The sequence below is a fragment of the Synchiropus splendidus genome, chromosome 11, assembly GCF_027744825.2.
Source record: "Synchiropus splendidus isolate RoL2022-P1 chromosome 11, RoL_Sspl_1.0, whole genome shotgun sequence".
NCBI lineage: Eukaryota > Metazoa > Chordata > Actinopteri > Syngnathiformes > Callionymidae > Synchiropus > Synchiropus splendidus.
The window spans coordinates 923,832-937,500 of NC_071344.1; the positions used below are offsets into that span (position 1 = coordinate 923,832).

The 13,669-nt window shown below is 46.2% G+C and overlaps 1 protein-coding gene across 3 annotated transcripts in view; it reads right to left on the reverse strand.

The window, feature by feature from the left end:
• Positions 1-13,669, reverse strand: part of tenm1 (teneurin transmembrane protein 1) — a 229,552-nt gene that overhangs the window by 115,253 nt on the left and 100,630 nt on the right. For 2 of the 3 annotated variants that reach the window (XM_053879956.1, XM_053879954.1), the window contains one exon: positions 835-1,008. The exons of the other annotated variant lie outside the window; for it this stretch is intronic. In XM_053879956.1, coding sequence (XP_053735931.1) covers positions 835-1,008 — 174 coding nt within the window. The remainder of the gene's footprint in view (positions 1-834; positions 1,009-13,669) is intronic. 3 annotated transcript variants of the gene reach the window in all.

Here is a 13,669-nt window from a genome sequence, read left to right on the forward strand (position 1 = left end):
CCATCATGAAGCATCACCCTCCCATTCAGCTTTCCATGTTTTAAACAGTGAAATTTAAACTTCAGCCTTTTACAGCTCAGCAAGTTGATGAATTTTGCTTCAGCACTGGGTCATTAAATGCCTTATTTTCTCTGACTCTAAAGACCATTATTGCCGTTTCAAAACAACACAGACTGAGGCGAAATAAATCAACTCAAAGGGGAACATCTCCAAAATGAGGGCAACTTGTAAAGTGCAGAGAGGGGCGAGTGTGGTGGGAGCCTCCCCACTCGGTCCCGCACCCACAGGGCTGAATTGAGTTTTAACGTCAACCATTTCAACTCCATCACTGTGACATGTGAATGAGTTTGGAAAAGCAGATGAGGAGAAGTAGAAACAGCAGCGGCCAAGCAATCAGCCGCTTCCGATTGAACTGGCTGGGCGCCAGTTTTAATAATCAAAAATCCTTAAAATTGCGAAAAGCGTCCCGAATGTCTGGGTTGGGGAAATGGACAGTAAATTGAGGTAAAATGGAGAGAATTTGGAATGAAATGTGGAGGTGAACGTGGGAGTCGGACTGTGCGGGGGAAGGACACAGCCAGAAAAGATGCAGCTCGTCGACTTGCTCCGACGTCGTTCTCACCGGCGTGGGACTAATCCATGAGCTCAATTAATAATAATAAAAAAAGCTGCTATGATCAAATGAAAAAGTTATTGGACGCCATGTTTGTAGTCTTGGGGCAGCCATCTGTTTAGCCACACAGTCTCTACCGTCTGTACTTGACTGCTACTTCGGTGTTGCCTCACTTTCACTGGACACGGTCCGTGCTCTTCCACGCCAACTGGGCCGCTCACCTCTGTCGCCAGCGTGCGGTGCGTTGTCGTTGAGCGTGTCCAGCAGGTGGATGGAGCTGGTGGGTCTGATCTTGCCGCGGTCGTCTTGTTGATGGTCTGCGGCGCTCAGCCCATTTTCATACAGCTGGCTCTCGCCGTGCTGCAGATGCCAGGTCAGACCTAAGAGGTGGACGGCTGCTCCCGCACACGAACAAAGACAGAGAAACACATTTTGTTGATTAAAATCCAGTCATGGACGCAGGAGTGTCCGACGCTCCTGGAAAGCTTCTCTGGCACCTCATTTCAGGTCCACACACACACACACACACACACACACACACACACACACAGCACTGAGAAGAGTTGGGCACACTCTTTTATGCATGAATAAGCTGCAGTAAATCCAGGATCCATATGGGCCTTTGAAAGAGCCCAAGGTGTGTGAGAAGCCTGGAATACCCCTCCCACTCTTCAAGCCTGTTGACTGGGACAAACATGCTGTTCCACACAAGTGGCCGTCCCCCGACTGTCTCAGGCAAATATCATGGAAGGTGAAGTGACCACTGTTGATGGTGAAACTGGGGCCACTGAACCGCACTTTGACGGTGATCTGCACTGCATGAATGGCCCACTTTATGGGAAGAAGAAAAGGCTAAATTCAATGAGCAGCTGGACTTTGTCAGTTTGGGAAATTCTGAAAGGTGATGAATGAGTACGACCTTTCATTCGGCTCGTAACGTGACCGTAATGAGCCGTAGGTACATACGGCGGCCTGTCCTTCCTTCACAAGTTTAACACTTGTCACATGTCAAAATAAAAGGAAGTAAAAATACAGAAATCATAATTGAAACATAGGGTGTGTTCTTGAAATAATTCGTTGTTAAACCATTTCACGGATTCTGCCAGGAGAAGCAGAACGGAGAAGCATTGAATCACAGGGAAAAGAGAAAAAATGAGCGTTTTTAATCATGACAAGTCAATTTCCCACCAATCTGAAGCTGTCCTTCTGGGGTTAGGTGTCATCTGTTTTGTTTAGATGTTTCCACGCCGCTCAAATACGCTTGATCAAGTGAGAGATCTTTTGTGGTGGACACCCAGCATTTATAGTCAGTAAAGCAGCTCAGAAGGCTCCTCCCAAGCCCACACCCCAGTTTCAGCTCCACCACATGTGGGGCTGGGTTCCTACAAATGAATTTTAAAATCCTGACATGACCGAATGTCAACCACCAAAGAGCTAATTTGCACAACTCTGTGGGCCCTTTAAAGTCAAGGTCCAAATCGAAGGAGCTTTTTCCACTGGAGCACCTCCACTTTGAACCTTGGATGTGAGGAGACAAGACTGACTGAGTCAGAGCCTTCTTCCTTTAAATCCTGGTGATAATTTATTTATTTATTTTGGCTGCATTTCATCCATTTTGACCCTGATTTGTACTCCTAGCTTCTTATTATTATTATGTTGTTGTTGTTGTTTTTTGTCTTTGTTTATTTATGTATTTTTATTTCCCTAAATCGAGCTTCCTATTATATGATATAATGTATATTAGTATTCCCAAGTAGACAAGAACTGTTCAACCTGGACACAGTGTGGATCGTTTTAAATGCAAATGATGTTCAGGAAAACCATTCATTTCTCCTCCTTTATTATTATTATTCCTCATTCTTTTTCTTTTCATCTTCTTTTGTGGCATGTGCAGATTGAAAGTAAACAGCGACAAAGACAAACGTTTCGGCGACTCTTGTAAGGAATGTCTTACCAGAATATACCAGTAAATCATTTCACAACATCTGATTCTATACAAAAAAAACAAAAAAACGACATTTACAGTCTCCACTTCCGATTCTCTGATAAAGCTGAAGTAAACAAATGCCGCGGCATCCTTGGGTTTTCACGTTGAAAGGATCCGTGAAGGTAGACTATCGTCCGCTGGTTGTGAGCCGCAAAGAAAATGAAACAAATCGTCACTGAGTTTCTCCTCTGTCACATTCACAGCATCAAACAAAAACAGAAACCCGAATCATAAAGTTGCCGGGTGATGGCGGCGGTCGGGAGGATGGCGGCTGCATGCAGATCAAGGTGAGCAACTTCTAACGACTTCAAACATCTTCACTGTCTCTCTTCTTTATTCGAATCTTTTTTGAATTTTTTTTTTAACTGCACTTGACAAGTGCTGGCTCAAACGCTCAAAATGGCTCCTTAGAACTTCAAATCCACCATTTCAAACTGTGACCAACGCAGCCTCAGTTGAGTTCCGTCAGCAAACGTCGTCACCACAAAGTCCCACTGATGAGGAAGAGCTCATTCAAAAGCACCGGCGACTACATGGAAACACCGCTGAATCAGGAGCCTCAGTGGCCACCAGCCAATCACACACTGCAGCGGCCACTGTTGGTTTAGATATCTGCTCAAGCTCTTCAAAGCACAACACTGCTGATTACTGGGGCCGTGAGGGAAAGGTCACGCATCATTTAGGTCCAACTCATTGAACTGTCAGCCTGTGACGGGACCAGACAAGCAAAGAGTCTCGGCGTGGGAATAAGAGGGTTTCAAAACTCAAACTCATCGTGTCCAGCTTTGGTGTCATATCAGCCGCATTGTTCTGCGACCTTCAAGACTAACTGGATCAGCACTGATATTGGCGTGAAGTGGGGTCAGGGCCGGCACGTCTTTTGTGATGGATTTCATAAGTGCAGGATGAGGTCGCTGTCGGAGTCCCTCAGGGTCTCACCTGAAGTAGTGTCATGGCGGCGAGAACAAGATAAAAAGGTGGCAATTGAAGATGAGAGGCTGAGAGAGTATAGTTTCAGTGAAGTTTTTGAAAGTTGGAAGATAGATAACCTTGGTAGCACTTGATCGGGGAACAAAGTTGTGCGTTTACCTCCGACCACTTTCAAATTTTCCAACAGTCGACATATCAAAAGATGTGTATCAGTATTCCGCCGTCTTGTTTTTTCTAACAACTGATATAAATATATACAAAGAGCAAATGAGATCAAATATATTTCTACGTATAGCATTTTTCACCCCGATGCTGCCTCTGGTTCCCAATAGTGAGGGAGGGTTGCTGGGTCTCTTTTAGCTAACAGGAAACACTCATTCTTATTTACTTTATTGAATTGAATCATAGCGCATCCTCGACAACGATATATGTGACAGGCAGAGTTGTCCCACAGAAAGCTGCTCCTCCCATCCAAGACCAAATCGACAGGAGGTTTGCTAGTGCTGAGCTTGCTGAATGGAATGTGGCAACAATACTGTAATAAGCAGAACAAGTGGCTCTGCTTCCTGGATCCTATTTGAGAATGATGGTAAAAGATGGACACATAACTCACAATGTTTTAGTGCCACAGGTGCTGCCCTCCACCTAGCAGGGCTAAACAGCATGTGAAAATGTCATTAGAACCGGCTGTTGCTAGGAATGGCGAAAGCTGGCCACCGATCTCAGGGCTGTCATACAAATCTCTCATCTGCCACATGGTTCTCTTTCAGCTGAGGAACCATTCGACCATGATGCTTTACACATTTAGGGACCAAGATCTGGATGGTCTTCCAAACAATACCCTGAAACTGGAAGGAGAGCAGAGAGGAGCAGGTGCTGTGAATACCTCCCTGCGCCCAGTCAGACTCTGTGATCAGTGAAGAGGCTTCAGCTAATGTGGTGAGGAACATGGGAAGTATGGGGCTCCAGACCGCATGCATCAGCACTTAAGGACGAGATGAGAGATGAGGTTTCATATCAGAGATGCAGGGTGGGGGATTCTCTCCTGAAAACACGTCTGTGGACTTAGTTGTGATGAATCGTGCCGGTGCAGGAGGAAAACAAGAGTGATGGTTTAACCCAAACCATCTGGCATGTATACTCAATTCCATGGATTTGCTGAAAATCCTCCTCAGTGCTTGACGCTCTAACTGTTGCTGCTTTCGCAAAGGGAAGGAATCCAGGGGAAAATCACATTCAGGATGTGTTCAGCGTTGACGTATGGAGAGACGATGCTGCGCGGATATGCTTTCAACGGCCTGCTGTTGAACGTGCTGCTCTTTATGTATTACGCCGAGCGGTGGAGTCCAACAACCATTCCTGGTCTCAGAAGAGATTGGGCCGCGGCAATGTTGGGCCAAGTTGCAACATTTAGAATTTCAAACCTACCGTTCGGAATGCTTCATTTTCTACACACGCTTCCTCTCATCTGAATTGCTTTTCTTTCTCTTCGCTCTTGAGCTCAACTCCCTCGCTTCCCCATCCATCTCCAATCTGCCGTCCAAGTGTTCACCTACCCTTTCGACAACTATGCAGCAGGCGTCCTCAGCAGCTCCCCTCTTCAGTTCTCCTCAAAAAGCCCCTCAGACCCTACTTCCCCTCTTGCTCATCAGCGTCCCTCTCTCATCTCCTTCACTCCACAGTTTTATGGCTGTTGACCTTTCGACTAAACGCTTGGCATCCAGAGCCAAAGAGAGGAGACGCAGGCACGCTGATACTTGTGAGCACAAGCAATTGAGGGAAAGAAAACATGTTGTGGAGTCGACGGTGTGTTAGTGGTTGTTCTTGATTTCATCAAGGGCTACTTGAGAAACCCATCAAACAATATGGCAGTCCGTTTTTTTTCATGTAGCCAGGGCAATACCTTGGCAATGGAATACTAGCCGGAATACTAGTCTATGGTAGCATGAGTCTAATTTAAACATTTTTACATCTCAAAATGTATGCTGAGTGTCCATTTGTTATATTCCAAGAAGAAGATGAGCCAGCATCAAGCCAGGGTGGCAAATAGGAGGTGAAGGTGTTGCAATGGGCTTCTGCAGAAGACACCTTTGGACTGGTAGTACACCTTGTTTCCTGTATTGGCAGCTGTCAAGTGGACTTCCATGTCACTGTAGTCTGCCAGTTTCTGCCAGTTGAATGCAACTGAAAGTTTATTGGTTCTCATCCCAAGTCTTGCCCATGAAAGCAAAGACTCGTCCCAAGTCTCTGCCCTTGGATGCGGGCACACCATAAAGTTCCGATCTTAGCCTTACGTCTATGTCACCTGGGATATATGTCTCATGTGCCACGTGATGTGAGTCAAGCTCATGGCCAACCAGGAGGGGGTTTGATCCGACGCCGTCATCCTTGCTCCTTCTACTGACTCTGGCTCTTATTTCCGTCCTGCAATAGTGTTGATGTGAGTGCAGTGGAATGGTTTCACAAGTGTAAACCTTCAACGCAACATGGCGATCGTCTTCTGAACGCAAGTAGAGATTAAGAAGTTTGAAGAGCCCGAAGGTCTGACTCAGAGATCTAAGAATGAAGCCGATGGAACTGCTTAGCCAAACATTCCCCAAGAATCTTACTGGATCATTAACTCAGAAACATGTGCCTCTCAATATTATATAGTTACATATCATAACAGCCAGCATGCCGCTTTGATCAGAGGAGGCATTTCGCCAAGCAACGTCTGATGTCATCGGAGTTCAAAAGTTACGGCAGTGGAAGCCTGCAAGCCAGAGCTGACGCTGATGGAGTTCCGTGATAAAACATTCACTTAGGAGAAAGTGTGTTTAGTGGCTTTCTGCTACAACACGCAATGTTCCCACTTATGGAGCGGATCTGATTTGTGCGGCTGATTTTCAAGCTCCCCAAAGAACCGGTTACTGAGGCTCATGAGTATTGTACAGTTTACAGCCATCTGCTCAACGAAAGCAAGAAAAAGACTCATTCCTCTGAAGCAATGTTGAAAGCAGTGGACCTAATAGAAACACCACCCCCCTTTACAAAGGCTACATGCTATTCTATTTCGGTACTTTTAACAGGCAAATGGTGCCATTAAATATTTTATAAGCACCATAGCTGTGAAAAAAACAATCAAAAATCAAATTATCCCTTTCTTCACAGAGAAGAAGTAGTTCACGTTTTGAAGTGATAAATCTAGCAGCAGAATTTACAGCTCAGATGAATCCACATTATTTTAAAGGTTTTGAATTGGTTACATTTTTCAAGGTAAAATGAATGGTAAATTGAGGCTTTCTTAGTCTTTGAAATAATTTATTGGCAGTCATTAGCAAGCCTCTTTATTCAGGGGATTGCTATTTAAATATGATATGTGATATCCTCAGCACGACTGACTTATTGGGTGGTTTAAAGGGATGATATGATATGTCACCAGTAGACAGCTCTAAGGCAGCCACCCCAAGTGGCTGGAGAATCAGTGCTCAGTTCTAGTGAACAATATGGCTGACTAGGGACCATGAGCTACGACAGGACTCACCAATTTGTTCACACTAAAACTAAAACTCAGATGAATCAACCGCGACTATGAGGCATAAAGTGCTTCATTCTTTTACGGCAAATGCAAATAGTGAACAAAGTCTGTCAGGTTAGGCCCACGGTCTGAGTGCTGCCTGGTTTCACGTCTGATAATCGCTGTAAATAAAAAAGAAGGTTTCTACTTTCTGTCCCAGGTTAATGTTGCTCATGCCAAACGCAGGGTTTGACTTCCCTCCACAGGAGCAGTGCCCTTTTGATGAAACAAAATACCGTCTGCGTGCTTATTAACTGAAGAGGTCTGTTCCATCAGTCTGTCTGTCTGAGCTGCATGGTGATGGACGTAAAACATGATGCCAGTCAAGAGTAAGGACAGTGGAATGGTTCACTCTAACGTAAAGTACAAGTAACATCCGACTTACCACCTGCTCGACTTCATGATGCCCGGCATCACGTACGACAGTTAGGGCAGCACAGTACCCCAGCATCTCTCTCTCACACAGCCATCTACCACTACTGTAGCACCTCTAACCCTCACGTCGGCTGTTTTGAATGGCATTCCACTTACGCCCAGTCTGACTTACGATGGGTTGGTTGGAGCCGATCCCGGTCATAAGTCGGATGTTACTTGTATGTCAATAAATGAAGATATTTTGGCACTGCTTGAAGGCCTTGTATAATAAAGCCCTATAACTGTTATAAACTCGTGTATATTTCTCCACTAAACTTCTGCGTTTCTCAGTGCTTCACCGCAGCATACAGAAAAAAACATATGTAATGGCAGACTTCTTTTCCCCAAGTGCTCATTTAAACCACATCATATATATCGCAGGTTGCTGCTTTCAAATGGAGCTTGATGTTTGGCTGCATCAAGTACATAAAGCCACACAGACAAACACACACTTGGACACAGCGTGAAGCAAGTTTCATGAGCAGCATATGCTCAGTGTGACTCCACTCTCACTCTTTTCTCCGTGTCTGTCTATCTGTCTTCCTCTCAGCATCTATTTTTCTCAGGGAAAACTACACAGATGACAAGCCAGAGAAACCACAACTGAGTCCAGTCATTATAGCGGCAGAGGAAGCGGTGCGGCGGTGGCGGCGAGCGGAGAGCAGCGGTGCAGTGAGCTAACAGGCCGAGGCCCCTTGCACACATGAATCATTGATCAGCGTGACAGTGAGATGACTGCCAGAGGTAATGGGACGGCAGTACTGCAAAGGAGGGTTTCTGTACTGTACCCACGCTGCCGGCTACCCCGCCGAGATGTGCTCGGAGAATGTGGCAAGCTGAAGAGAGAAGCGCAGGGTGTGTGGGGAGAAGAAGACAGTTCAGTGGAATCTAAATGATGTTATTCGTGTGGCTTCTTTCTGGTCTATTTAAACCACCGCAGAGATAAATAAGGAGGAGCACGAGGAGGCCTAGCGGCTCAGATAACCATCACTGCTAATGTACGTTGTACGTTAGCGGCAGGGATGCAACGGCATGCCTGTCAATAATGAACGCCGACCCACAACCAACAATGTCGATCTTCGCCGGTTGTTCGGAGAGCTGATTATTTGGCAGATGCAGGGATAATGCTGGCAGAAGCTGGTTGTTGTCAACACCGTGTGTCTACAGATTAGATAGAAACAGTCCTGGGCCCCGGTTATGATTACATTCCACACTAAGGCGCGAGAAGCATAAGATTGTGGTACAGAATTACGTGTGTATGCTTCGTGCAAAGGCAGCGCAGCAAAGTATACTGTCATGTCAGTCGCCATTTCAGCCGATATTACCGCCGATACTCCTGTACAAGCAGAGGCGCAGGCCACACCTGTTAACCAAGCTGCGAACCGAACTCACCGCCAGCCAGATTCTCAGTGACAACCAAAGACGACATCGAGATTCGCCCGGCAGCAAACCGTTGCGAGAGCATCAGTCACTCCATTTAGCGTGCAGTTTTGCATGTAAAGGCAATTGCTCATCCAAGTTCTGCCTGGTTGTGCCAGCCGCCAGCTAAGCCTCAACTTCAGAGAGACAGGCGAAAGAAAGTCAAAGATAAAAGACGCCAAGACAGGGAGAGAGAGACGGAGTGAGAGAAGGGGGAGGACGACAAATGGGTGAAAGAACTGTGAAGGAGAGTGAGGGGAAGGGAACTTCACAGCCAATAAAAAACAAATCTCAGTCAGCGTTGGAATAGAGACTGAGAGCCTGGGGGTCCGCGTGGCCCGTCTGGCTTTTTGTCTGCCTTCACTCGCTCCACTCTGACAGACAAGAGGTGCTAAAGTGTTTTTCTTTCTACCCTCCACCAACCTTGCGAAAGCTTCTCAAACTGTCATGATTGTTTAAGTGGGTATGTTTGTGCTCAAAAGCGTGCGACTGGTGACATTTGTGTGTGAGAGCTGCAGCTGAGCTCCATCACGTAAGCGCCATGAAAACGCCTTCACGTCTCCACTGTGGCCCTGGGAAGCAGCATAGATCAAGATAAAAGGCACCGACAGTTTCTACCACTTATAATAGTGTTGACATTTCTCCTTTTCATGTTGAGATTTTAAAAAATCGTATTTCAGTCTGGGCAGAGGTATATGAGATACGGTCAAACTCTTAGCCGACAAACTCTTTGAATTCAACTCTTGTGGATCCCAAGTGGGACCTTTGTTCAAGTCGGATTTGCTCACAGTGGGGGTCGAGCCTGGTTATTACGGATAGGACTATCAGGAGCATGTGTCGGAAGGAGGAGGTCTCCAGCTTTCTGGATCTAATTTGAGTGTTAAATGGCGGAAAGGATAAGCAGCGTCGGATCTAGGGCCTTGGTTCTCAGCGGGGAACCGAAGATTTGCCCACTCAACAGAGACAGTCAGCTTCAGTCGGAGCGGTTCAATGATTCAGTGTCCTGCTTTCAAGACAAGGAGACTTCTCAGGAAATCAAAGCCCCTACATCGCTCCATAATGTGCCTTTTAACACACCTTTGAAGGGAATTTAGGAATCCGATTGATCCAAAATGCAACATAAATTAGCTGGGGATAAAGGGAGTGAAGGAGGACGAGTGAGTGCTGGATTCAAGTCTTCAGTGGTTTAGTCAAAACAAAGAAAGAAAGAAACAATAAACCTATCTACTTTTTACTCTTCTAACCCTCTTTACTGTGGTCGCACACGGTCGTCAGCCTCATCTCCATCTGTTTGACATCAGGTTTGTCTTTCGTTTTGCGTGATGATGATGTCTGATCCAATATTGGGAGAGGAGCTCGATAAAAGCACGCGTCACACTTCGTTGGAGATCCTCATCTCCTTTCTTCAGCAAGTGGAAATGGCTTCCTGCTGACCGAAATCTTAACCCACCGAAGGTGAACTAAAGATCGGAATTAAACTTTGTGTTCTCATTCACAAAAGAAGCCTTCCGCTTTATCATCAAGGGTTGCAGCTTAGTGCATTTTCTCTCCCTCGTCCTCCTGCCAGGAATCCCTCTTCTATCTTCACTGCGCTTTAATACAGTCGGGGCTCTTTCATGTAAAGCTGAGTCATGTTACAGACAGAAAGAATGGTGTTAAATGAGAGCAGACCCCTGCCATGGAAGACTCCCCTTCGGCAGCCACCATCTTCCTCCACCGAGACTTCAAACCCAGAGATTCAGTTACATACAGCTCCATCACTACATGCTGCTGCTGCTGCTGCTGCGACGTGTAAAAGCCACAAGGACGAGACGGAAGAAGTGAGTCGCAGGGAGCTTCTTAAATTTTTGCCTGGGTGGACTACAGGAGCCACATTCTTCTGCAGACATTTTACGGCCTGAAATGCCTCCATTTAAAGCAATTTTACCCGAGAAGGCCAGTGCAGCAGTTAGTGTAGTTTCAGCAAAGGACAGCAGGTGTTGAGAGTAGCATCAGTCAAGTAGAATAGAAGACTGGAAACAAAGAGAAACTGGATCAATCGATACAGATCCCAATGAGCCATGAAGACGCTGGCAGAAAGATGCTGGTGAGCACACGCACGTGCACACACGCGCGCACACACACCTCAAACTCATTCTCTACTCCCACATGTAATTGGGCTCTGTTCGTGGGGTTTCTGTTCACCCGAATTCACAAGAAATGGATTCATTTCCACACAAATCAACTGGAGTTAATCTTCGCCCAATACTCCGCCGACCGATCGAATGAGCTTTAATCAGCTCGATTTAATACATTTACCTGATTCGGAGTCCTGATTTCAAACAGGCGCCTTCTTCACTTCTGTAATCACGCTGTCAATGCCCGAGCGAAAGTGCATTCAGCGGATGCTGTCGCAAGGATTCTGAGCTTGTTCTGTGCGTCTGTGGAAAAGCCAAATATGGGCAACGGCTCGGTTTGAAAATGAGTAGTAAGCAACAGATAGTGTTTCAGTGTCTTCGAGTGGCCGTCAGGACAAGGACCTCAGAGACTGCAATCACACTGAGACTCATTTGTGAGTCCACGCTCCACACTGCTGCACCCAGTCACAGAGGAAGCCTTGGAAGACCTGCAAAGCCTCCAGCATCTTCAGCTTTCTCTGCTCAGACACCAGCAACATTCCACCTGGGAAATCTCTCTTGGGATTGCAGAGGCTGTATAAGGCATTTGTTGTTATGTTTTAATACACTCTCTATCTTCACAATTGTTTGTAGTCACTGCTGATGTGACAGAAGAAATACTATCTCCTCATTTAGATCCATTTATTATAACCCTAACCCTAACCATCCAGCCTCTCTGACTTGGTCTCCTGAACACCTGAGCACATGTGCTGTCCCTCTGATCCTATCATCATCCCAGAGAGAAGCTCAGCATCTTCAGCTCTGCTACCTCCAGCTCTGCCTCCTGTCTTCTCCTCAGTGCCACTGTTTCCAAACCACACAACATTGTATTCCGTCTTACTGCGGCGAACCCTCATTCCTCTCCTTTCTGAGGCACACCTCCACCTCTCTAGCTCACCTTCCACTGGCTCCCTGCTCTCACCACAGATCACATTGTCATCTGCAAACATCATGGTCCAAGGGGCTTCTTCTCTAACCTCATCAGTCAACCTGTCCACCACCAAGGGGCTCAGATAGATTAGATTTGGACATTGTAACACTTAAATGTCACGAGTCCAACCTCTTGGAAATAGTTAAGGCTAATAAACTAGTAACTAACAACTCCCTCTACAGAGGTTTTTAAGCACCCGCTGTTGGTCACAAGTCATTAGCTTCCTTGTTTGTTCACGACAGCGAGTAGGGAACAGTCCAAAACCCATCCGGTTTATAAGATACAGTCAGAGCACGTACACACACACACGACTGAAGGCAGTGACACACTGGTGACGCACAAATCAGAAGACAAATTCAAGCCACATAATGAGGCAAAGCAACGGAGTCAGCAGCTGTATTTTGATGGAGTCATTGTCAGTGGCAGAGCTGAGAAGGACTGACCAAGGACGGACTTGTGTTGAGCAATTCTGGGGGCTCTTATGATGAGAGAGGTGGACGCAACAACACAGACACTCCAGACTTATTTTTAAAATGATTTGTTGGTTCTGAGACAAACAGGTTTTCATCTTCCATTAGACGCAGACCAACTTGGTCACATGAAAGATCTCACCCGGCAGCCGTGAGAAACGCACCTGACCTTCTGGCTGCCACCACAGACATGATGGACTTCAGCCCAGCAGCTGTCGGACACAATCTCTCTCAATATTTTTTCGGTAGTACAGATATATTAAACACTATTAGCATTCTATAAAACTAATACATGATCTCAATTGAAGACACACAATGCTGCACCATAAATTAGGATGTCAGTGAAGTGCAACGTTTTGAAGTACCAGTCAGTGTGGGCTGAATTTTGCAGGACTGGTTGATGTTGTCAACGCAGTCCATTTTCTGAACAGTCTTTCTGAACTCAGCTGGGGTGAAGTGGGTTTTAGGTTCGGTGGCCTCAGGATCTCATCTCCACTTTTAGCACATGGTGTGCTTTTGCTGGCTCCATCAAGCCAAGACCAACAGTAATGGTTCGCAGGCGAGTGTGAAGTGGGTGGGATGAAGCCCAGCTCATCCAGATCTGAAATAATGGGTCTCGATGGGAAAAGGGTGAAATGCCTAATCGAAGTTGGCAACGAGTTCAGGTATTTCTGGTGAGGGAAGGATGGTGCTGGAGACTGATAGACAGATAAGGTTTCCATCACAAGGATCCGGTCACTGTGCTCGCTGGACCAGCTTTTGTGGCCAAATGATGAAAAGGAAAGGATCACGGATAAAAATCATCCAGAACAAGTTGAAGTGCAGCGGGTGACTGAACGTTGGCTTGATCCTCATTTCTTCTATGTCTGTGTTGCGTTTCCATCATGAATGTATATGGCAATTTCAAGGCTGTCAAATCCGACCCTGCAACCCTCCACTATTTTTGCCAGAGCCTGATGTACAGAATCAGAGGAAGTCGAGCGCCGCTGATAAAATAACAGTAGTGGCTGCTTCTTGGTCGTAGTTTACTTGCTCAACTCATCTTTCAGGAAACAGATTGCTGTATATAGAGTGTGTGCCATCGCCAAACTCAATTTGTGCCACACTATTCTATGGACACATCCAGAGGAGCAGCAGGGTTAGAGGTGAGGTGCGAGGTCCACATGAAACTGCTGAGGAAGAGGAGGTGCCTC